Source organism: Ambystoma mexicanum, chromosome 12 (genome assembly GCF_040938575.1).
Source record: "Ambystoma mexicanum isolate Mex_15411 chromosome 12, UKY_AmexF1_1, whole genome shotgun sequence".
In the NCBI taxonomy this organism is placed as follows: domain Eukaryota; kingdom Metazoa; phylum Chordata; class Amphibia; order Caudata; family Ambystomatidae; genus Ambystoma; species Ambystoma mexicanum.
The window spans coordinates 87104361-87130154 of record NC_090936.1 but is presented as its reverse complement, the minus strand read 5'-3'; the positions used below and the strand labels follow the sequence as shown (position 1 = coordinate 87130154).

The 25794-nt window shown below is 45.3% G+C and overlaps 1 protein-coding gene across 2 annotated transcripts in view; it reads left to right on the top strand.

The window, feature by feature from the left end:
* FBXL13 (F-box and leucine rich repeat protein 13) overlaps positions 1 to 25794 on the top strand; it is a 2326763-nt gene that overhangs the window by 1743119 nt on the left and 557850 nt on the right. For both annotated transcript variants that reach the window (XM_069628059.1, XM_069628058.1), the window contains exon 16: positions 3525 to 3644. In XM_069628059.1, the coding sequence (XP_069484160.1) occupies positions 3525 to 3644 (120 nt within the window). The remainder of the gene's footprint in view (positions 1 to 3524; positions 3645 to 25794) is intronic.

The window sequence follows — 25794 nt, the reverse complement described above, 5'->3', positions numbered from 1 at the left end:
GCCACCAGAGCCCATATGGCCTTCTTGTTTGCAAGTGCCGTCCTGGTCATTTGCGTGGAGAAGACCACGGCAGCATTCTCCTGGAGGGTCTCTGTTAGCACGGTGAGTTCCTCACGGGAGAAGTGGACCTGCCGCTTGCGGTCGCACGCTTTCTTCGCTACTTTTCCCATTTTTCTTGGTTTCGCTAGGGTGGTTGACGGGGTGGGGTGTGTCTCAGGGTAGTGTTTTTAGTGGTTGTGTGGTTTTAGTGTATTTATAGGTGTACGCCGGGATGTTTCCCGTTCCGGGCCCGTGTTTTCACTTCCGTTTCCGTATATTTCCGGCCACCGTACTTTCCGGTAGGCGCACACTGCGGTGACCGCTAAGAGGGGTGGCGGTATTGCACCTGGGGCGCCGTACGGCGGCGGTGTGGGCCGTTTTGGGGTCATTTCGGCCATCGCGGACTTTGCACTTCCGCCATGCCGTGGTGCTCGTGCCCGATGGGTCGGAATGGGCCGCACTTTGCTCCTTCGTGCAATGGCGGAAACGCTATTTACGCTGTGGCGGTCCGGTCAGTCGCTTTCCGCAAGGGTCGTAATGAGGGCCATTAACAATCAAAGGAACACCATAAACATGTCCAAGAGTGGGAGAAAAAGAGTCTCACTCTTGGCAGGAGGAAAAAAACAAACTCCAGAAATCCAGCAAAGCTGCTGGGGGACTCACTAGGTTAGGAAATTCAGCCTAAAGAGAGAATTCTCCCTAACAGGCATCAATGTATACCTTCATCAAACATTACTGCTTAGATGCCTTCGCCTCCAATGAAGGTTTATTTGCCAGGGCGGTACTTCATTCCATCCATGAAAACAAGAACTAGCACTCCCACCTCCAATTTGATCACTGCTATGGGAGTCTATCACAAGATGAGGAATACATGGGAGGACACAATCCATTCGAAGAACAGGTTACTTACCAACTGTAACATTCTTTTGACTGGATGTTTCTCCCGTGTATTCCTCATCGACCCTCCCAGCCTACCCCGCAGTACAGTTTACTTTTTCTTACACTTTCCTCTCACTATGGGCCTATCAGTCACAGCATACGCCTGGATTTTTCCACGATTATTTCCTCGGAAAAACAGAACTGAAGCCAACGGGCACGGCTCGAGCTATTTATACCAGCAGTGATGTCAACACGGAACGGAGCCCGTCGAGGGACAATCGACGCCACGACCTCCAGCACAGTGCCCTCTGCCGAATTTTATTTCCTGAAGCAACGAAGCTGGCGATAACGCATATCACAAGATGAGGAATACGTGGGAGGAACATCCAGTCGAAAGAACGTTAAAGTTGGTAAGTAACTTGTTCTTCTCTTTTATCAGTCAGAGTGTAAGGATTTCTCGCTCACTTTCAATCTCTGGAATTCTCCTTAGGCTTATAGGTTTCCCAATCTTTTCCTTCTCTTGTCATTTTGGCCTTAAGTTATTCCTAAACTCTTCCTCTTCTCCTTCTTGGATCTGATCATTCATGGCCCCTTGCTGTAGCTGCTGGCCTACTGCACCTAGGTCTTCACCTTTGACAAGTCCCTTGATAGTGAGGTACTGGGGATGGGGCTTCTCCCTGAGGTCACGGCAAGCCCCAGAGTGGTGATGTCAGAGATCCAGACTGGCCCGAGGGGTGGCCAACTACGTGCCACACTTCCTGTCCACCTCCTCTCCATCTTTCCCATGTTTGCTTTTCTCTCACTTTTTGACTTTGCATCATTTACAACCTCTACTTCACCTGCTTGCATCTCAAGGTTCCAGGCATCCATCTCTCTCATCAGTTCCTCAGCGTACCTCTGATCTCTGTGCTCTCACTCTCCTTTTTTAACCAACTGTTGTCACTGTACCCCTTAAACACATTTTCGCAATGTCCACCTTTTACCCATTGATCTGGCAAACTCCTTTTTCTTTCCTGTTTTCTTCACCCTTTTGGGTGAAAGAATACCATTCATTGGTTTTCACTACCCATTCATTGGTTTTCCACATTGTATGTCTTTTCTCCCCTCTAAGCTCTTTTGGTCAGCCCCCTCTGTACTTTGAGAGCCTTCTGCTCCCCAATCATTGGCCACCCATACTTCTTTGCCTTTTCTTCCTTCCTTGCCCCTTTCAGCACTTTCTTCACCCCTTTGTGCCCCTCCTTTTGGTTCAGAGTGTTCCACATCTTCTACCTCCAGGTATTATCCTCTCTCTGCTCCTGTGTGGTCTTCGCATCCTGATATTCCCCCCTCTATATCTCACAATACTCATTATCTGTGGCCACCTCTTCTCTGACCTTGAGTTTCGGTTCCCCATTTACACTCCTGGGCACGAGCTGCAGTTAATCCCTCCAGTTTTTGAAGTCCTTTCCATCTACTAGTCTCTTCCCTTCTCCTCAACTTCTCAACTTTCTTCCTCAAGGCTCATCCAAAATTGCTCCTTTTCCAAACACCTTCGCCTCACGGGGATGTATAAAGCCAGTGTAGGAATGAATGGGGGATTGGGATTTTATGTACTAAATTGGCTCACTTATTCTGGCTGTGAGGGGCTGGGATAGTGTGCCAAGCTTTCAAATGATGTGTCTTCCATTTTGAAATGCACTGCGATCTTTGGCTTTATGCCTGCAGCATCCTAGCATGGGTTTCCCCCTACCCCTTTACCTTATGAGGTCGGGGAGTCAACAGCCAATATCTCCCAGAAATGGTCTGCTGGTAAGTTAGTAAAATGTAACTTTTTTTCTCCTATGCTTTTTTGTTACTGCAGCATACAGTCTGAGTATCTGAGAGCTCTGCAGTGTTTCTATTAGGTCTAATCAGGGCGTTCTTATGCTGCACTGGGGAACTGGAGTCCCACTCGCAATGTTTCTATGGGCTCTACTCTGATACTCCTCTTCTATTGTGTTTTTCTACATTCCTGAGTCCTGTTGTTTTAGAGGGACCTCACCACTAGTTGGATAATACAATTAGGTGTTGAACTGGGTGTCAGGGAGAAGGAAGGTGCTATTACGTGTGTTATTACTTAGGCCCCTATGAGAAACACCTGGCTTATATGAAGGGCCAGTGACTCAAATATGGTCCATATGACTGTACCCTGCCCTTTGACGGGGGCTAAGTGGGGTTGGCCAGGAAACCCTGCATCTACCCCATTAGAAGTCCTCAGTGAGACATGGGGCTTCCTCGCAACCGTACAAACTGACCTACGTACGTGCTTTGTTTGTGCCATCACATAACAAACTACAAAAGATAATATCTGTATATTTAGAAATATATTTTTTTATTTATCTTACAGAGAAAAGTTGTCAGTCAATCACTTAATTGTTTTTGTTGTATGGCGAGTATCTTCAATTTGCAGGTTTCCAAGTATGACTGAACCATGGTCCCAGTCCCACATCTTATTTACGATATCCTGCTGATATGTTGCAAACATAGAGCACTCTAGCTGAACAATTGTTCTACTCTGTTTGCATTATTATTTGTCTGAGTAATCTGTAGTCTGTGACTATGTGTGATGGATTGTGTTTGTCTTTTAGAATCAGTGATCCAGGGATAAGAAACTTCTTGGAGGGCTCTTCTGGTGCAAAAATACGAGAGCTGAACTTGACAAATTGCATTCGTGTCAGTGATATTTCCCTTCTCAGAATATCGCAAAGGTATACACTCCTTAAAATAACAAACTGTGTGATTTGATTTGCTGATTGATTTGTTGATAGAAACGCAAATAATTTTCTTTTCTTGATCGTTATTAGTATCTGCCATTGTAATTGTCACAAACAACAATCTATCTATAAATGACACTGTGCTTAATTTAATAATAACTTCAAGATTAATAGGATTCAAATTGTGGCATATCATCTGATTTCTTTATTAAACCCTTTATGTTACAGTCAAGAATTTAATGGCAAAATGTCTGTTTATTTTCCTGAAGGTAGATTAGCAATGACAAAAGTATTAAGGCATCCGTCCACTAAACTAGGAAACACCCCATTTCAGGTGATATGCTTACAACACTTCCAGACGTTCTTTTTTTCATAATATCAATTTTGCATTTGTTAATTTCTTGGATTATAGGCATGGCTAGGGACTCCCATGCATCACTTATGTATTTATTAACCACAGCAAACACAGAGTATGTCCCCCCGTCACCAACCACAGACACTTGTATCCCCATTCTCCAATTCTGAGGTATTTGCTGCCTCCGCCAGGTCCAGAATATTTGCCCTTCCCCATTCAACAAGAGTATTGGCCTCCCCTATCAAGCTCTAGTGATTTGTTGTTAACTGTGAGCCACATCCACAATGCTGTATTGCTATACCTCCAGTTACCTTGCCATAATTGTTGAACAGAGTAACCGCCTCTCACCACAGCAGATTGTTGCCCTTCCTTAATTAAGCACAGAGTAATGACACCTATTCAGCAAGCCCAAAGTATTTTCCCTACTCATTATATCTAGAGTATGGCAGCAGTTTATGGCCCCTGATCCAAAAGGCTCATTGTATTGCCCCTATTAACTAGACTGGGAGTTTTTACCCCACCTACATTCATCCTTCCACCCAAGTTCACAGGCCCAGTGTGTCTATACCCGTTTGAATTCCTTATTGCACCCCCCATGCTTTATACCCAGATTATTGTCCCATTTATGATGGTTAGAATGCTGCTTCCATTCACTCTGCCCAATGCAGCAAATGCTACAGGGAAAAACACTGATATATTCCCCATTTATGGTTACAAAAGCCACAATATCACAGCCATTGTTCATGATGTCACTAGTAGCTAATTGATATGGAAACTAGACTCTTGAAATTCAGGTTTTCGGTCCATTTCATCTTTATTTTGTGTTGGCCCTCAAAACAAAATAAAACTTAACCTAAGCATTTTGGGATACTTCTATTTTTCCTCAGCTGTTTTCGTTCCTCGTTCCCTTTGATAACTGTTGGTATGTGCATGTCATCTATGAAGTTGTGTCGTATCATGAGCAGCACATGCTGGTAACTGTGTTATGCTTGCTTTGTTAATAACCATAACTGCCTTATGTATGTGTGTATGATGTTCTGTTATGCAATCATAGTGTACATTCAGCTACAGTTTATTTCTGTGATTTTCCAGTGTTTCTATCACAGAAGGTTAATATTGGGGGTATTTGCAGAAGTCCTCTGGTGTGGACTAAGGGAGATCATCAAATACACAAGAGCAAACCCCTACGTCGGAGGGAACGAGGGTAATCTAAAATTAAAACACAAGCAGGGTTCCCACTGCACAAGACCATTTTTGCACTGAATTAGTGTCCTGTGTATCACACAAAGTCTTGAGTGTAAAAATCACTTAGCAACTAAAAAAATTAGCCCTATTAATTCAACAAATGCTTTCATCTGCAAATAAAATGTATATTTATTAAACTTGGTAAACCAAAAAAAGATTCACATGAATTCTGTACATTAGACAACTAATCACTTAACAAAATACAAACATCTGGTGAATTTAGCTGATAAGGTCGAAAATAAAAGAACAAATACACACCAAACAATGAAAACACGTAGAACAATGCAGGAAAATGGTTATTAAAACTAGTCGAACAGAAGACCAACTGTGTTAAACGGGGGACCTAAACATGGATCATTAACTCTTACCTTTTTTTAGAAATCCAAAGTAGTGTTTTAAGTGACACCCAATGTTCACTATCTCTCAAATGTCATGTGACAGAGCTTATTAAAGACATCTTAACAATTGTGAGGGCTAGTGGGTCATCTAATGATCACAATAAACAGAACCTTTAGGGCCATCTCGTAGTTGTAGAGGCTAGTGGGTCATCTAACGATCAACGTGGGTTGTCATGGAGATTAGTTTCGGCAGGTGAGTTAAATTGAGACCGCCTTCGTCGGGACCTTCATTTGAGACCCTATATTGGGGAAAACATAAAGATGTAACACAGGTTCAGCCCATTAAAAAAGAATTGGCAGGACTCTAAGAATAATTACTCTGTGAAAAGGTTAGCGTACCATAAAGGGTTAACAGTGGGGGTGAATTGCCCTTGGGCTGGGAGCAGATAAAGATGAGTGGCCTTGTATACGAGGTCCTAAAAGCAGAAATAGACAGCATTAAGTGCAAGCAATTTCTCAATTTCTGATGCTGGATTGCAGCCGGGTAACTCACATAAATCAAGTAAAGTGAATAGACTTACCGCTTGTTATGTTGCGGCATGAGGATATAAGGGAGAGGAGATTTTTCCTAAATATGTTGTATTCAATACTCTAATTAGGAAGCTAAAAAAGGGGGGAAGGGAGGCACAGTCAACTGTGACCCTATTGCATTCAATGTGAATTGTACAGATGATGTGAACCACGGAGCAACAGAACAATGTGTTGTGTATCAGTGGGGAAGCTTAGTGTGCCGTCTTCAGCAGTCTACTTCTAGACCTAAATAAGAGAGAGTACCAGAGTAATCAGAGAACCTCCTGCATTTATACTAGCATATCAAAGTGTTGTGAAATCATAAAGAAATGCAGAAGTCAATCCCACTTACATTTATTACGGTAAAGTCACATACCACTGCTTGGACAGGTACCAGGAAGAAAGATACAGCCATTAATAATCGCGTCCAACAACATGCTGTTATATTTACTGGGGCGGTTACCAAGGGAACAAGGCAGGGATCGCGCTTGCATCCTGCTGACATGTGAGTCATTAGCATGGAGACTTGTATCGACAATAGACTGCATCTCTAGCTAAATTAAATGAGAAAATGCTGCAGTCAACAGTAACCCTGTTACGTATATAGTTATGTGTCTGAGTGTTATGAAGTTGGGGGAAAACAATCAGTTCCACTAGTGTTGCCGGCGGAGCAGTTGCAGCCTGCTGCAGGGACGGGTATTTAGGAGAAAGATATCCCTGTTAATGATGAAGTCCAGCAACATGCTGAAATACCTGCGAAGGCGGTTACCACGGAACAGGATGGGGAACGGCTGTTGGCATCTTGCTGGCAAATATACGTCATAGTTGTTACGTGAAGGACATTACCCTGGTGATAGGTATCAACAATGAAGGAAGGGAGTGGAAAGCTTGATAGTGGCTGCACTCTGAAATGGGGGGCATCAATCAAATACCCAGTGCTTGGAAAAAGTTGTCACAGCAGCCAATGCCCCCATAGGTCAGGGCATACAAGAATTGAGTTTGATCCTGATATTGTGGAAGAAAGGGAGCTAGAGTGGCGGTATCAGTTGTTCATTTAGTCAAGAAACATGTGTGTCGAAATTTGTGTGTTCATCGTGCCTCCTTGATAAGTAAAGAAGATTGTGCATTGGGGACATTCTTGACTACCTCCGGGACTAAGGGAGATCAGCCTGTGGTCTTGTGCAGGGTTACTATTATGTTATTTCTGATCCTCACAATGGTAGAATAACTGAGCATTCAAGGCTGTCCTTTCAGGAGGCTACAGGGGAGGTAGTAAAGTTCTGTTTACGCTCGCAATAAAGAAATATCCACACAGTATACTTGTGAAAATATACACTTTATATAAAGCTGTGCATAAAAGAAATATCTACATTAGAGGTAAAGTCATTAATCTAAACAAGTATTCAACACTTCTTTACATTTAGCTACTAAACGGGACAGATACTTTACAATAGTCTAGATTATTTTAACACTATACTCATAGGAAACAATGGAACAAAGTCAATAGGCAGCTAACAGTTTCAGTGTAGAACTGTTTACAATGAACCAACTTCCGGAGAGGTCTGCAGCCAGGACAATCTTCAGGCACATATCGACAAGGAATGTCACCAGATTACAATCAGACCACCAGTCCACAAAGAAAAGACCCTGGAAGGAATGGTGCAGATGTGAGTCCAAGAGTTGGGTGCAAACAGAGCTGAGGTCGCTGTGCTCGGGAGAAAGGTCTGCAAGCAAAGCCTCTGGGTACTGAAGAACGGAACCATCAATAAATACGGAGCCAGAAGACTGACAATACTCATAGGAAACAATGGAACAAAGTCAATAGGCAGCTAACAGTTTCAGTGTAGAACTGTTTACAATGTACCAACTTCCGGAGAGGTCTGCAGCCAGGACAATCTTCAGGCACATATCAACAAGGAATGTCACCAGATTACAATCAGACCACAAGTCCACAAAGAAAAGGCCCTGGAAGGAATGGTGCAGATGTGAGTCCAAGAGTTGGGTGCAAACAGAGCTGAGGTCGCTGTGCTCGGGAGAAAGGTCTGTAAGCAAAGCCTCTGGGCACTGAAGAAGGGAACCATCAATAAATACGGAGCCAGAAGACTGACAAAGTGTAGATAAGACTGCTGGAGTGCAAATAAATGTCCAGGGCGACAGTGCATTGTTGAGTTCTAATGTCAGACTTTCCACAAATGATGGTTAGGGTTATGTGCAGTATGGTCTACAGGCGATTAAAGACTGAGACCAGAGATGCGAGAAATATCAGAGGACCCACAAGTGATGGCTCTCAAGTCAGAGGACTGCAGAACAGCGGCAGCAAGTTAACACAGTACTAATCCCTTGGGGACAGGTCAGAGGAAGCTCCTCTCTGATTAGCACTGCAGCATATGACAAAACAGGTTCCTTTAGTGAAAAGACAGCGGCACACAAAGGCTCCCAGTTCTGAAATGTTTGGCGATCCTCAGCATTCAGGAGCATTTAGGAGAGCAATAAAAGACTGCAGGGGAACAAGGGTCCAGCTACGCCTGCCAGATCAAGGGAAAGGATCCCCCCAAGCGGGTTGCTTGTGGTTGTAAAGGAGAAGATCTTCACCTTCAGGAGACCGATATTAGAACTCCCAGCATGGTTCCTCATCATCATCTTCTTAATCTCAATACAGGGGTTCTAGATAGTAGTTCAGAATGGCTTGGGGGGAGAGGTCTCTACAATCTTACTCACTCATTCTCTCACACATGTGCACGCATACATAAACGTCTGGGGGTTACCTCGGCCCTCCAGTCACACCCATGCACCTTTCAAACATTTGGTGTCCAGCCTATCAATGGAGGACAGCCTCATTCTTGTTTTGCCGATGCTCACAAATGAATGTTGATTGAGGTGCTTGGCAAACTCTAATCCAGCTAAAGCTGTACTGACTAAATCTATTTAGTCAGGAAAGCCTTTACAGTTCTATCTGTGAAACGCATACCAACTGGACCACAAAGACATTGGCCGGGCCCCAAGACTTGCAAACATTATGTAGCCATTTTCCTCGTGCTCACAGTGGGGATTGCATTACACATTGCCACTGGGGGACCGGGACTGTCCCAGGTATGCCTCTCAGCCTCCCCATTTTTGCCCTTTGGTGATTGTCACCCTACACTGATTTAAGGGTGTAGGTTAGTGGCAGCTATACTTTCTGTAGCCATTGGGGTGGTAGCCTCCCAATTAATCTTAGGACTCTCCCTCTGACCTCCTGTGGTGCTGGCATTGGCTAAGTGGCAGTTCTAGATACCAGAATGTTTAGGCGTCTCACCCTTTGCCTGGAGTGCTCTTTAATGATTGGCTGGCTAGCCTTTGGCTTTTGTCATGCCCGTTTCTCTCTTGCTGCTTTGTTCTTGCAGCTTCGAGTCCTTACAACCTTTTGAAGGAGTTTCTTCAGCCTTCCTGATGTTTTAGCAGTTTTTAAAGCCCTCACTTTAGGGAAAACCGCTGAGTGCAGTGGCTTGGCCATTTTCCGGTTTTGATGTATTGCCTCTGGAGGTCCAGTCCGGGCTTGCTGTATACTCCTGCTCACTCCTCATAACTTCTGGGTTGAGCCTTCCACTCTGGAGTGGTTTTCTGGGCCACATAATGCTGCTTCCTGCCAAAAGCTTCCGCTTAGCTGTGGTTCGCTGCTGGTGTCCAAAGTGGTTGTGAAACTTCACCTTACGGTGTCCGAGGGTGCCTCCAGCTGTTGTCCCCATCCTGGGATCCTTTCCTGCGGTGCTGCCTTCATCTTTTGTCCACTGAGCTGCCATCTTCCTGGCATCTTCCTTGCAGATTGTTCCATTTCTGGCTTGAAGGTCATTGTTGTGGAAAGGTTCTTTTGGTTTTTTTTCTGGTCCATTTGGGTTATCGCTTGCTTGGGGAGTAAGCCCCTGGACCCCAGATCCTGTAAACCACATGTGGAAGAGAAGTCCTGTACTGGGTTGTTCATGCTGCTGGAGCCGTTTTTGGTGAGACCACTGTCACAAGGACCTACCTTTTGGGTCCTGTGGTGGGTGATTACTCATGATAGTTACCCTCAGGGGACTCTCTGGTCCGGAGTCAAGATTCTTTGGAGGCGTCTCTAGCGCATTTCCTGAAGACTTCTATGTGGGGGGGTCGTCCTTCTCTGCTGCATCTTTCTCTGGGTCTCTTGAATCATAGTTCAACATCTGAAACACTTCTGTGAGGCTGCTTCTGGCCTCCCATGTGGTTGTTCACACCGGAATCCTCATCTTTAGGGTAGATCTGACCTACTTTCACTAAAGCGGAAGGTCCATTAACTGTTCTCCCATTATAACCTTTTCTGGAACTTTGTAAAATGGACTCTGGAGTACGTATCTGCCCCTGGATATTTTCTCCTGCATCCACAAGGGGGTCAGTAAGGTGTGGACCAAGTAATCTAATTTTGGTACTTACCTTGATTTTGTTATCCATTTATAAAGGCATGAGCAGTATTTCTCTGACTTTAACATTGTGGCTGATCTTGGTAATACTGCAAAAATGTTTCCTTGACATGTATGTCCAAGGTGACCGTTTCTAAAATGTCTTTAATAATTCTTAAAAATCCTTTGGCTTTGGTTTAAAATTATTCTCTACCCACGAAAGCTTTGTTTTATAACTATGTGTGCATTTGCCATAATTTTAAGATGATGACCTCAGAGGTCCAAAGAGGTGAAGCAGTGTTATAGGCCTTAGAGCATTTTTGTAAATTCTTCCTCACTGGTAAAATGGTCTGTTTCCCTTTTTCTGACATCCCCTACCCTGTGTTAGGCCCGACCACCAGATTTTGCACTTTCCTCATGCACCACGGTTGGGGTGTGTCTTTAGGACATCTCACAGAACTGTGCAAGCCCATAGTGAGCTGACCTGCTTTTCAAGTTTTGTGGTTCCCAGATTTACCCCACCCCCTGTTATTTTATGTTATCTACCTCTGGTAGTGAGCCCACAAATGGACAGTAGGGTTAGTAGAGTCCTTTATAGACATTACTGTTTTTACAATATACTGTGATTATTTTTAATACTGTGTATTTATTTTTACCTGATACAGTTATATGTGTGAATTAAATTAAGTATATATTTTTCAGTATAGCAGTTTGGTGAATTTTCTAGAGATGTGTGTGGACTAAATGAACCTCTTGGGAGGCTAGGTCAGTGGCAACGTGCTCGCCTTGGAAGCAAGACAACACCGAGCAACACAGGTTCGATCCCTGGGTCCGCGCTCAGAAACCTCTGGGTATTAAGCGCGTTATAAATAACATATCATATCATAACCTTTGTGTTAGCTTACTACCTCTAACTGAGAGTTAAGCCTTTTAACTCTGTCCATGTTGCCTAACTTCAGAGAGGTTTAGTGTCCCTTTCGTGTAAGGTGTGGTAGCCTTCCATTAGTGTTAGAGGTTGTGTTTCCCTAAACAGAGTTGTAAAAAAACAGTTTTAACACTGTTGTGACGAATTTGAGGACTTCATCTCTACTCACCTACGGGGAGACCTTTCCCACAGGGCCAGGGCGGTGCGTCCACAGTACAATAGTCCCCCCGGGGGTGGATCACATGGAATAGGAACCACCTTATGTGATTAGGGACGACCATTCACAGAGAACTCAGTGTTCCTCCACTTTATTATAACCTACCTCCTTCCCCAAGCCAAACTCTCCTTCCCAGTGCCCAATCAGTGCCAATACATTTTATTGTGCGGTCAACCAACCTGCTAGGTTAGACCTAACTGACGGCCCTGAAAATATCAATTGTTTCCCATATAACTCCAATTCAAGTACTGTGAAGAAGAAGATGACCAGGAGTATGATGATCACTCCAGAGAACCAGAGTGAATGGTCTAGTTTATCACTGCATTTGATTGGTCAAGGGAAATACAAATCTGAAGAGGGAAACCAACATGGAGGAAGCTATCCTCCGAATAAGAAGCCCGGGAGACGCCGACCCGGCGAACAGGGGACTGCAGCAAGAGACGCCGTGCACGGAGGTGAACAGGAGCTCAGAAGTAATCCAAGCAACCAGAGCTACTTGACACACTGCCCAAGCAAACCTCTGGGCGTCCACCAATCCGGCAAGGTGCCGGAAAGCAAAGCCCCATCCCGAGAAGGGAGACGACACTGGCGGAGCGACTGCCACTGAGAAGAGAAACCCAAACGTAAGTTGATCGGCGAGGATGCCAAAGACCGCAGAGAATTTACGAACGCCGCCGAAGCCTCAGAGGGAAACACCGCAGCTCGGAGGACGCAAACCATAGCAACTGGTATGCAGGCAGACTGAGACGTACTGGTGCTCCAGGAGGAATCGGGGAACGGCTGCAGAATGCGAGATATGAAAGAGAGAGAACAAGAGGGTCTGGGACCGTAAGAGACGCAGAGACATTACAGAAGGGAGCATATGCTTGGCAGGAGAGTGAATTAAGTTATTGCAACTGAGCACTGCGAGTCTGAGACCCACATCCACCTGAAAGCAAGTGAACAAGAGGGTCTGGGACCCTCAGAGAAGAAGAAACATTACAGCAGAAGAGAGCATATGCTTGCCAGGAGAGTAAACCATGCTATTGCAATGGAGCATTGCAAGTCTGGGACCCATAACCACATAAGAATTCGAGAATAAGAGGGTCTGGAACCCTAAGAGCAGAAGATATAGATCAAACGAAAGCCTATGCTTGGCAGAAGAGTGTACCAAGTTGCTATGATACAGAACTGCGAGTCTGGGACACTCAGCCACAGGAAATTATAGCAGTACAGTGAAGTGCTTCCAAGAAGATACAGGGTCTGGGACCCAAGGAGACAAAGAGAGGAAAATTATACCCTGAAGGAATGTAGGGGAAAGGAGCAACCCCCATCTCCTTGGAGTTGAACCTTGTGGAACATTTATTTTGTTGTTTTGATCACCAGAGGCACTGGAAATGTTTATGTTGGCAAGAACTGTCATTACCACTTTACGTTGGAAGGGAACATCCTTGCACATTTTGTTTAGGTTATTGGTGTTGGGATCAGAAGTAAGTCTTTGGGACACAACAGTGACAGACATATTTTTATTTTACATCCTGACGATTTCAATAGTTTTCTTTGAAGGAGGGAAACCCCTCCTAGCTTTAGGGTCAGAGAGACCATTTTTCCCAAACCTTTTTTGGTTAATAAAAGTGTATAGCCAAAATTATGTTACTTCTGCACCCTTTCACTGTATAATCCGGGGAGCACAGGGGACTGAGAGAATGCATCCGAGTATGATAGCAGTTGGCACCTGAGGAAAGGGAATCTTGCTTGTGTGTTGCACTGACCATTTAGAAGCTCAGGTGACATTGCCATGAGAGGGGATTACTTAGAGTGTTTGACTATTGTGATGAATCCTGCAGCGTCCTCACAAAGACCCTACCTAAAGTCTCCTCCCAGGTGGCCAGGAAAGGCAGATGCTTTCTGAAACTGACCTTGGGGGTGGTGTTCTGCGGGAGGATCACCTTGAAGGAGAAAGGGCACAGGGAAATAAGAGGACTCTGTTGGGTGAGACACACACACAGTAGTTGTCTTCCTCTAGGGAAGACATCTCCTCAATGCCAAAGTATGTAATAGCTTATTGTCATAACAATATTTTTGTTCCCCAAGTTCAACATATTAATGTGGGTAAAAACAATCATAAACCTTTAAGTATTGAGAGAAATGAAAACCCTTCTAAAACCATGGAGCGTTTAAGGAAGGCATGGTATCAAAGTAAGACAGACACAAGTGACCACAGTTCAAGGGTGTTTATCGAACTTCATCAAGGGTGTGATAAACGCCTATCTAAACCTAAATCTAAGATGGTAGTAAGCTATGACCATCAAATAATAATAATGCAGTCCTAGTGGAGTATTGTCAAAATAAAAAGGGCCTATACTAAAAAACCTACTGCCAATCCTTACCGCTAAATTACAAATATTGTGGGGTAATGTTCATGGAAAAGAAAGAAGTGTTCACAAAATGATAAGTCAGGATGTTCAGGCAGTTGGCCTCCCTTCCCACGTTTTCAGTATGGGACAAGGCGGATCACTCACGCATAGCACACTCTGGGGCATCTTTGGCATCAAGATACAGTTCTTTTACAGGCATCAGTGCCTTCTATGCCCCAGTCTCTTAGGTTATCAAAAGTCTCTTGCTTCAAAAGGCCTGATGTATCAAACAAACGAAAAGTACCTTTCCAAACATTCACAAAGGACGATTCACTCTTCAACCTGGATCCCCCTCAGATGGGCTCAGATCCCTTTTGCTTCCACAATCCCTTCTCAGTTGATTCACGGTTAACCGCGGATCCCCCTCAGTCGGGCTCACATCCCCTTTTCACAATTAGTCTCAGCTGGGCTCGGACCAGGTACAGTTCGTATTAGCTATCGAAGACTTTCGAATGTGCCCAGGGTTTGGCTTGACCTATTGCAGGACCACTTCAATGTTACATTTCACAATTTTACACTCTCAGTTTGATACCTAACAGAGACCTTCGAGTGAGCACCCACAAATGACATTTTGTATGAGCTATCGAAGACTTTTGAATGTACCTAGGGTTTACCTTCAGTTCCAATTATACTGAGTCGATCATTGCCAACCCTTGATACTCAGTTTTCTTTATACCATGTTGCCGCTTGCAACCTTGGTTCTAACACAGACCGGTCTGCTATCAGTCTTCCCGACTGACCGGCTGTGCTGACTTTACTGGAGCAGCTTTGTTGTCAGAGTCAAGGACAGTACCACAGTGGCATTTGCTCCTCCCCGCCTCGGCTATCAATGCAGGAGAGCCCCAGGCACCTTCGACACACAATGCACCTTTCTTCAGCTTTAATTCCTGGTCTTACGTTTCTTACTCTCGAGGGTTCTTGAAAGTGGCGTTTTTCCTGCAAAAAGCCCAAGGGCAACTTCCTCCTTGCAACTCTTTCTAGTCTTGCCATCTTTCTCCTCATATTAAACTGCCATCTCCGAACTGCTGCTTCCCCGTGTGTTTTGCCTTGATCAGAGTGTACTTTCATGCTCCGTCTTTTATCCATGTGGGGAAGTGTGATGGAAGTCAGGTATGTGCAATTATCAGTAATTGCCTCACTCTGCCTGACCCTTGTGTTGGGACATGTCAAGTATACGGCTCAGGTGTCAGTCCGTTGTCACTCACAGTGAACTCTCCGTGAGAAAATGTTTGTGTCGGAAAGGGAGTGTGGAGGGTTTGAGCTCCTAGGTATTCTACTTGGTAGGATGGGGAAAAGGTGTTATTGGGAAGGGGATACCGCGTCTCACCCTCCGGTGTCCAACTTCATCCAGGTGATCCTCCTGCACTAGTCCACCCCCAGGCTCTTGTCTCTCTGAGCTTCTTTAAGTTCTGCTAAGAGGGGCCTTAAATATGTGCTGTAATCAAAGACCCATGCCCTGCAATAATTGCATAACCTCAAAAATTGCTGAATCTCTCTCACCGTCTTGGGCTGTGGTGTTTTGGTGATTGCATCTGCCCTTTCTGAAGTCACTTTCCTGCCTTCCTGCGAGATCAACTGCCCAATGTACAGCACTTCCTTCTGACAATACTGTAATTTGGCCTTGTACCCTTTGTCTGCCAAGACTGTCATCAGCTGTACTGAGTCTTTTCAACACTGTTCTTCTGTCTCACTGCACACCAAAATATCGTACACATACTGAATTACTGCGCTCTCCATGTGTACATTGCCCAAATCCATTTGAAATACTATGTTAAATATAGAACGGGACTCGCAGTACCACTGAGGTAATCTTGTATGTTTCCACTTTTTATTTCTAGATGAAAACTAGGTCAAATCGTGTTGTTCCTCATGAAGGGTGTGAGGGAGGCATGGTATCCCAAGTAGACACTGACAAGAGCTGCAATTTTCAAAACCTTTATTGATGGTTTAAAAGGGTTGGAAAACTCTATCTTGCCCTATAACTAAGATGGGAGTATTCTCGACCATCAAACAAAAAAAAATACATTCCTAGTCAGTCCTTAGTCAAAATAAAATGGCCTATACTAATAAACCTAATTCCTGACCTCTTTCTAATACAATAAATGTGTAAAGGGAATATGTAATGCAAAAAGGAAAATAGTGTTAAAAAGAAATGTCAATATGGTTGAGTAAGCTCCCTTCCCCCCATTTTGTAGCATGGGCACACTTGGACCTTGTGACCCACTCTGGCTTCGGACAGAAGGATGTAGTGTGTTTTGTGGACTGGGGCCCACTTGACCTTATACGAAAAGTCACTTGTTTATCCGCTGGACCTCTCGGCTTTCTCTCACTCCAGCCCAGGTCACCTTTTAACTTACAATATAGTGCAACAAGTTTGTTTACTTCTGGTTACCACAATTCAGTACAGGTTTCCCTCCGCCGGGCTCAAACCTTTCAATCAGAATTTGTGGGTGTTCTCTTCCCCAAGTTTCAATCGCACCTTCATAGACTGCCCTCCATCGGGCTCAAGCCTCCTTTCACTTTCCTTCCGCGGTCGAAGACTTTCGAAACTGCGAGGTTTTCCTCTTACCTCGGCATAACCACTTCAACCTTCTTTCCTCAAACATCACTTTTTCTCTCCTACACCAAGGCCTCTGAAATCTTGCATCTCAGTTTCTTTCCCTTCCCGCCGCTTCCACAGCATCAGACATTTCACAGAGACTTTCGATTGGGCAATCTTCTTTCGCCGGACCAATTTGTTACTTTGTATCTTTAATTTATAGTTCATTACAATGCTTTGCTTTCTCTCACGTCTTATCGCACACACGCAACCTTCATTGATCGGATACTGTTGCCGTCAAGTTTCATTTAACACAGACCGGACTTTCATTGCTTTCATGAACTCACCGCTTGTGTTAATTTATTTTAGTCTTTGGCGGCTCTGATCCTGAAGTCATGGCTGATAACACAACTGGTGCTGCACCTCCCCAACTCTGCCGTTCACCGAGGAGGGTGGCTGGTATCCTTGAAACACAAAAGAGGTTTGTCTCTTCTCTCCAGCTGGGTTTCCTTGTGCAACCTTCACGGCCCATCAGAGGTAACTATCTCCCGCCGGGCTGTCCAAGGTTTCTCTGTACCTCGATTCCGTCCCTCGGCCTGCCGCTCTGCCTGGTTTGCTGTCGCCCTGGAAGAACTGCTCCTTCTCATGCATTGCCTTGCTCAGAGTGTGGCTCAGTGTTCCACCTTTTAACTATGTGGGGAGAGCTAATAGGTACCAGGTGTTTGTAATTAAGATCAAGTGCCTGACCCTGCCTGATCTTATTAGTGGGGCATGTCAAATGTATCGCATAGGTGAAACTCCTTTCAGCCTCAGACCTCCTCTACCCCAGCACAGTGTTTGTGTAGAAAGGGCAGGGGGATTTGGGAAGTTGAAATATCCTATAAAATAGGATGGGACTGGTGTATTTGGAAAGTGGGGATACCATGTCTCTCCATCAGGCATTCCTCCCCCACTCCCAGAGGACCCCTCACCCATGTGATCCTCCCACACTTCTCCACCCCTATGGTCTGGATCCAAAGGCGATGGCCGTGCCCTGGCCACCTGAGTAAGGGATCCCCGGGCTCTAGGCAGTGAAACACCCTCTGGTTTTTCACATATTGAGAAGAATGCATTTTTCAGTTCAATTACTGTAATATGTGTAGCTTTGAATGGGACGTTGCATAATATGGGTGCTGCGTTGGGAACTAATGGAAATTCTGCCTCAAAAAGATTGTTATGGGGATGCAAATCCTGAATAAATCTCTGACCACCCCCCACCTGTTGCTTTCTTCACTGGGTACACAGCCATCTTACATGCATACTCTGATGGCACTAAGATTCCCTGTTGTACTAGCGTGGAAATCGTTTAAAAAATGCCCTCATCTGCTTCTCTAGACATGGAATATTGCTACACTTGCGATAAAATTGTTCCTGGCTTCAGTTTAATCTTGACTGCTCCTACTCTCTTCAATAGGCCAACATCATAAGGACTGTTGGTCCGCAAAACGACTGCCACTTGTGCCAAGTCGTCTTCAAGAAATGATGGTGTCCTTTTTATGAGGGCCATTCCCTGTGGTACTTCCCTGTTCTCAAGTCTCATCCAATAGGTAGTGCTTATACAAAACACCACTTCATCAACTCAAACCAACTCTTCGTCAGGCAGTCTGTGTCCTTTGTCTGAGGCGATTACTGCCCCAATACTTTCCCCTCATCATCCGTCCGAAGAATTGCTCTTTCTTTCCTAACTGCTTCTAATTCTAGTACAAACACGTCCCTCCTCCTCATCCATGAAAATATCTGGCCTGAACAAAAAGCTCTGCGTGTAATCGCAATATTTTGCCTTGTACCCAGGGAGCCATGCTAGTATAAGATTCACTCCATACTGGAACACTTTGGGATCTAGGGGCGTCCCCATCTTTGCTGTCTGACCACAGAATGCTGACATAAATTCTTGTGCATTCATGTTATTGTTATTGTTATTTTGCATTTATATAGCGCCTTATATACCATTGGTATGGTCTGAAGGCGCTGGTAGGTTGAACGCCCTTGGGAACCGAAGTTCAGATCAGTAGAGAGAGTCAAAAGGTGCGTGTGAGCACCGGGTATGTGTGCAGCACGTGCAATATCTGTGTAATAGCTGCTTCATTAGCGGTAGGTGTGGTGGTTGAGAGATCAGGAGTATGTGTTCGTTCTGGCAGGATTTATCCAGACCGGATGTGGCTTTGTTAGGCCTGAGGAGAACGCCTGGCTGGTGGGTGGGTAACCAGTAGTGTTTACTTAGAATGATGTGGAGTGAGCGGCGGAATGTTGGTATGAGAACAGTTATACCGAATGGTGTCATAGTATCTCTGTGTTCTAGTTGAGTGGTGATGTAAAGGAGAGAGTGAGCGTGGTGGTGAGATATGATGGGTTATGTGCTCTTTCAGACGTTCTCTGCATTCCAAACCCTACTATATACGTCACGTAATTCTATGCGCTCCAGTCCGTTCTATGCACTCCTATCCACTCCATGCACTCTTATCCACTCTATGCATCCCAGTCGGCTCCATACTCTCCGGTCCGCTCCGTGCATTCATGCTTTCCAGCACGCCCCGCGTGTTTGAGTCCGCACTGCGCGCTCCAGTCCACCATGCATATGCCAGTCAGCCCTATCCACTCATCAGCCCTACACATGCACTCCTGTCTGCCCCACGCATGAATTCCTATGCGCACTTCACCCCCTCTACGCGCACACACCCCCTTCTACGCGCACGCATCCCCTCTGCGCACTCACCCCCTCTACACGCACTCACCCCCTCTACACGCACTCACCCCCAGGCACTCGTGCTTTTCACGCATTCAGCAGCATTATCCTGTTCCATAGATTGATCTCTTCACTCATCAGTTCTATACACTCATCCGCTCTATCCACTCTGTCAGCTCTGTCCGCTCTATCTACTCATCCTCTCTGTACATTTTATCTGCTCAACCGCTCTAACCACTCAATCGGTCTTCCGTTCTATCCACTCAATCCATTCTAACCACTCTATCCACTCAATCGCTCTATCTACTCATCCTCTCTGTACACTTTATCCGCTCAACGGTCTATCCATTCGTCTGCTCAACCGCTCTCTCCACCCATCCACTCTTCCGTTCTATCCACTTATCCACTCTGTCCACTCATCCGCTCATGCGCTCTATCGATTCATCCGCTCTATCTACTCATCCGCTCTATCCACTCATCCGCTCTATCCACTCATCCGCTCTATCCACTCATCCGCTCTATCCACTCATCCGCCCTATCTACTCATACGCTCTATCTACCTATCTCAACCGTTCTATCCACTCGTCCACTTATCCGCTCTATCCACTCATCCGCTCTATCCACTCATCCACTCATCCGTTCTATCCATTCAACCACCCATCCGCTCTATCCACCCATCCATCCGCTCTATTCACCCATCCACTCACCCGATCCCTGGAGTGGACCACACTATCCCCTGCACGATAAATTAGATGGTCATGTTGGGTTTACTCATCGTGCCCCTTCCCGTTATGTTTACTGGGTTATGGCGGAAATATAGTAGTGGCATGGCGAGATCATGTTCCCTAACGATAAGGGGCAATTCGTCCGTAAATGGAACCAAATTTGTGGCCCTAGAAAAGCCTTGCGCATTCATGGCAAAGCCTGACATTGGACATCTCCCTTCCGTAACACAGAATCTGGTGGATCCTGTATCTATGAGAAAAGAGAATGTTTTGTCACCTATGGTCACGCCCCTACTCATGGCTCCTCTTGCAGGGCAGGTGTTTGAATGTCACACAAACGTCTGGAAGGCTATGGGATCTGGAACCCTGGATACATAGTTGCCCAGCGCGGAATAACGAATCTGCAATCACAGAAAGGGGGATCTGTGATAACTGTCTCTAACGGGCAAATCTCCCACCTCCCTCTGGCCGACCCCTCGCCCACTGAGCCTTTCTCACCTTAATTGTTTGTAGGGTGAGCTGTCCGTCCTGCGTCCGGTGCAGGGGCGCTTGACGTATGTTGGCGATCTGCTCGAGTTGGTTCATTGGTGCAGTGCACCTTTCTCATGGTCCAGGCCTGCTGTGACCGTGACTCTTTATCTCCCTCTTTTCAGGTGTGAGGGTCTTGATGCTGACGTGCCAGATGGAGAGGCACGTTTTTAGGTAAGAGAAAGCGCAAAGCACGGCACCTTTATTGTCTTTTAAAGCTAACCTGTGTCGTCGTCGTCTTCTCCTCACAGGCCGCTGTGGTGCTGCGAGTGGATGAGAGCTCGATGAAAAACTGGCCCCCGGAATCCGTTAAGGTAAGTAAAGCGCTGTGCGGTTGTTATATATTGAAAGCGAACCTGAATATGTCTCCTTTTCCTTTGCAGGATGTTGCTGTGGTGCTCCAGATGGAAGCGCATCGTAGCACAATGGAATTAAGGTAAGACTGATGGAATTCAATGTTTTGGAAGCGCGCACGTTCTAATATTGCCTTTCCTTTTCTCGTTATTGCAGGTCGCGATGTTCGAGCAGCAACGGTGGTAGCGGTTCCCCAGAAGTCCTTTAGCCAGTACTCACAGGTGAGTGATGTTGTTTCTTCTCTCGGTTTCCACAGATTGCAGCCTGGTTGAAATGCTGAGTGCTGGATGGTGTATCCTCGGGTAAGACAGAATAATCTTGTTCTTGTTCGTGCAGGATTACAGGAAGATGCTGAAGACCAGGAGCTGGACACGGTGAGCGTCACGCTGCTAGTTGCAGAATAACGCGAAGCGTGTTCTGCAGTCAGGGTGTGGTTTATATAGCCCCTCTCATGGTATTCTTCCTGTCCGGTCCTGGTTTGGTGGAATTATTCAGGTGAAACCTCTTAAGCAGACGTGGTGCATGGATATGTTCACTTGGTTCCCATGTTCTTTCTTGAGGCCTGTTCCCTTTCCAATCCACTAAATAGTATAATTTAGATCTGGTACGTTTTGAATCCAGGATGTCTTTAAATTCATATTCAGGCTCTCCATCAACTAGCACAGGCTTTGGTGGGGTTATGACTCGGGTCCCATGTTTGACAGGTTTTATGAGTGATACATGGAATACCGGATGAATTTGCATGCTTGGTGGCAAGGCCAATTTGACGGCCACTGGATTTATCACAGATTTGATGGTATAGGGTCCTAGATATCTTGGACGAAAGGTCCGGGTTCCTTTAATGGGCACATGTCTTGAAGCTAACCAGACTTTGTCCCCCATCTGGTAATCGGGAGCCTTCCTGCGGTGTTGGTCCGAATAAAAATTATGTCGGTCTTTGGCTTGCTGTAATTGTTCAGTTGCCTTTTTGAAGGCTTGGGTTATATTTGTGTGTAAAATCTTTACGCTGGCATTTCCAAGGTTGTGGGGGAGTCTAGTTCAGAGGTGCGTGGATGTCTTCCGCATATTGTGTAGAACGGGCTTTATCCTGTGCTGGTGTGTATGGAGTTATTGTATGCGTATTCCGCTATGCATAAGAAGTCTTTCCAGCTCTCTTCCACTTGATGCAGCATGCAACGTAGATATTGTTCTAATGTTTGGTTTGTTCTTTCTGTTTGTCCATCCATTTGAGGGTGATGGCTAGTGGATAATCGAACATTGATTTGGCCCTTGTACAGCATTTCCTCCAGAAATTAGATACAAATTGGCTTCCACGATCTGAGATTAGAACTGAGGGGAAACCATGCAGTTTTATAATCTGTTTAAGGAATACCTTTGCCAGACCAGTAGCGTTAGGGAGTCCTTTGAACGGAATGAAGTGTGCCATTTTAGCCATTTTAGACAACAGATCTACAACCACCAAGATGGTATTAAATCCTTGACAGGGAGGTAAGTCTGTAATAAAATCAAGAGAAAGATTATGCCAGGGAGCCGTTGGAATATCCAGTGGTTGTAGAAGGCCAGCTGGTTTCTACTTTTGTGATTTATTCTGTGCACATACCCCACAGGATAGAACGAATTGAGCAATGTCCTTACGCCAGGTTGGCCACCAATAATTCCGCTTAACCTTGGCTAGAGTTTTAGCAATTCCGGGATGGCCTTCGATCAGGGAATCGTGATAACCAGACATGACCAACTCTTGCAGATCTTTATTTGGTAGACATAGTCGTTCCCTGAAGTAGGGTAATCTGTCCAGACCGTGTGATGTTCATTTTGGGAATTCCATTTTTGCAAGATCTTGGGGTTCATTAAGGATCAAATCTTATCTTGAAGTACACTTAGGGTCAATGTGGAAGTAAGTCCCAGTAATTTATCACTTGGGATGATGGCAACAGGGTCCAGGGTACTGTTAGTTTTTTCTTCAACACCCATAAGAGATATTGCATCGGCCTTCCCATTCCGAATTCCCGGTCGATATGTGATTACATAATCATATTCTGCGAAGAATAGAGCCCACCGCAGTTGTTGCAAACATTGAGCTTTTGCTGACTTTAGGTATTGAAGGTTCTGGTGATCTGTGATTACGGTGATGGTATGTCTGGCACCTAATAAATACTGCCGCCAGGCTTTGAAGGGCGATTTTATTGCTAACAATTCTTTGTCTGTAATTGCTTACTTAAGTTCTGGTGGTGAGAATTTGCGTGACCAAAAGGCCACGGGATGTAGTTGGCCTGTTTCTGGATCTCTTTGAGAGAGAACTGCTCCCATAGCTCCGTTGGAAGCATCAGTTTCCAATACATAGGGGAAGTCTAGGCGAGGATGTCTCAAAACTGGCGCAGAGGTGAATCTTTTCTTGAGTTCTTGAAAGGCCTGTTCCGCTTCTTCAGTCCATTAGAATTTCTTGTTGTTTTTTTCTCAGTAATGAAGTAATTGGGTGCACTATCTGTGAGAAGTCTGGAATAAAATGGCGATAGAAATTTGCAAAGCCGAGCATGCTTTGAATTTCCTTAAGCGAAGAAGGTGACGGCCAATTAAGGATGGCATCAACTTTGTGTATATCCATCTTGACTCCTTTTTGCGAGAGAACAAAACCGAGGAACTCAACTGCGGTGACATGGAAGGAGCATTTTTCGAGTTTGGCATACAGTTTGTGCGGGCGCAGTTTTGCAAGGGCTCAGCGAACATGTTCAATATGCTCTTTTTCAGAGGCGTACACCAGGATGTCATCAATATAGACCAGGGCACAGACACCGATTAGTTATCGTAATACGTCATTCATGAAGTATTGGAATGCGGCGGGAGCGTTGCACAGCTCGAAAGGCATTACCTGGTATTCGTACAGGCCATACTTGGTGAGGAACACAGTTTTCCATTCATCCCCTCTTTTCACACGTACAAGATGATATGCCCCTCTGAGGTCTAATTTGGTGTAGATTTGGGCACCCTTAACTTGGTCCAAAAGTTCCGGGATAAGGGGAAAAGGGTAGCGTTTTTTTACTGTGATTTGATTAAGTGCACGGTAATCTATACAAGTCCTCAAATCTCCTTCCTTCTTTGGGACGAAGAATAAGGGGGAGGCTGCTGGTGACTTTGACAGCGTATAAACCCATTAGCCAGGTATTGATCCAAATAGGACTTCAAGTGGAGATTTTCAGTTTCCGTAAGTGCATAAATCCGACCACAAGGAACCTGTGCGCCAGGTATCAGGTCGATCTGACAGTCATATGGTTTATGTGGGGGTAATGTGTTAGCCTGTTACTTCTGAAAAACATCTCAATAATCTTGATATTCCCTTGGTAAGGTGTCCAATGATTCCGCAATCGCTGACGCTATTCCTTGAATGGATTTCAGATTTGGCTGTGGTATAGATTTCATGTAGCAAGTGTGGGCACATTTGTCAGAAAAGTCCAATCTCTTTGCACGCCAGTCTATGTGAGGATTGTGAGTTACCAACCATGGCATCCCTAGGTTCAACCGGAACTGAGGAGCTTTGATGAGGTCAAATGTCATTGCTTCTTGATGGCCATCCTGACAGAGAAGGGTTAATTCTGTTGTGCATTGGGTTACTGGACCAGAAGCAATTTCTGTACCGTCAACAGTAGTCACCTTTTCAGTTGTTGGTTTTGTGCATAAGGGAAGTTCCGTTTCTGCAGCCAGATCTCGATCAATGTAGTTTCCAACTGCTCCGCTATCTATATACGCTTCTATGCCATGCATCCGCGACAGTCGTTGATGATTGATCAAGATTACTGGTAGAGTAAAATGTGAGGTCTGTGACTCATCCTTCTCGCTCGACAAGCAGACCTCTATGCTTGCCGGGCCTGGTAGTTTTCCAATTCTTTCCCATCATCTTCCTTTTCTGTAGCGCCTACTACCTTCCTTGGAGGTTTCACTGGGCAGTCCTTGATGAAGTGGCCTGATTTACCGCAATACAGGCACAACTGTAGCTGCCTTCTCTTGTCTCTTTCAATCTTGGTTAAAGGGGGCTGTACCCCTCTGATCTGCATGGGTTCTGTGGTATTTTCTGGTGGACGTTGACCATTGTCTTTTGAGCGTACGTACATGGCCCGGTTCTCGAGTCTACTTCAATCCGTTCTCCAATCCTGTAATCTGTGATCCAATTGCACTACAAGGTATAAACTCTGCACAGTCTTTAGGTGGGTCTACCACTTGAGCAAGGACATCCTTTAGGTCTCATCGTAGGCCCCGATGAAACAACGTGGTTCTTTAATCTTGAGGCCATTCTGCTTCCACAACCAGTCTTTTGAAGGCAGCAATATAAGTCAGTAAATCTTGGTTTCCTTGGCGGAGAGACAGGAGTTCGTTGTCTAAAGCTTGTCCATGCAAATATCAAGCAAAAAGCTTTCCCATCTCCTGTTGAAAACCCCGGAAATCCTGCAGTAAGGGGTCATCCCGGCTCACCAAAGGTACCGACCATTCTGCGGCGCTTCCACTCAAATATGATAAAACAAAGGCCACCCTTGACTGGTCGTTTGGGAAGGCCCCATGAAATGGAGACGGCACTGGTTCATTAATGTTGCGTACCTTTTGGGGTCTCCATTAAATCGTTCAGGTGGTGCCAGAGGTACTGCTCCCGGCAACGTTATCTGTACTGGGTTGACTGGAGATGGTGTAGCCACGGATGGAGCAAATCCGGGCAATGGAGTTTGCCCAGCCTGCGATTGTAGTAGCTGCTTGCTTAGTTCATCAGTACAGTCTTTCGTGACTATTAACTCTCGTCTTAAGGCATTGGTTTCTTGCCGGGCTGCGAGTACCTCGTCACGTAATTGTCCAAAAAAC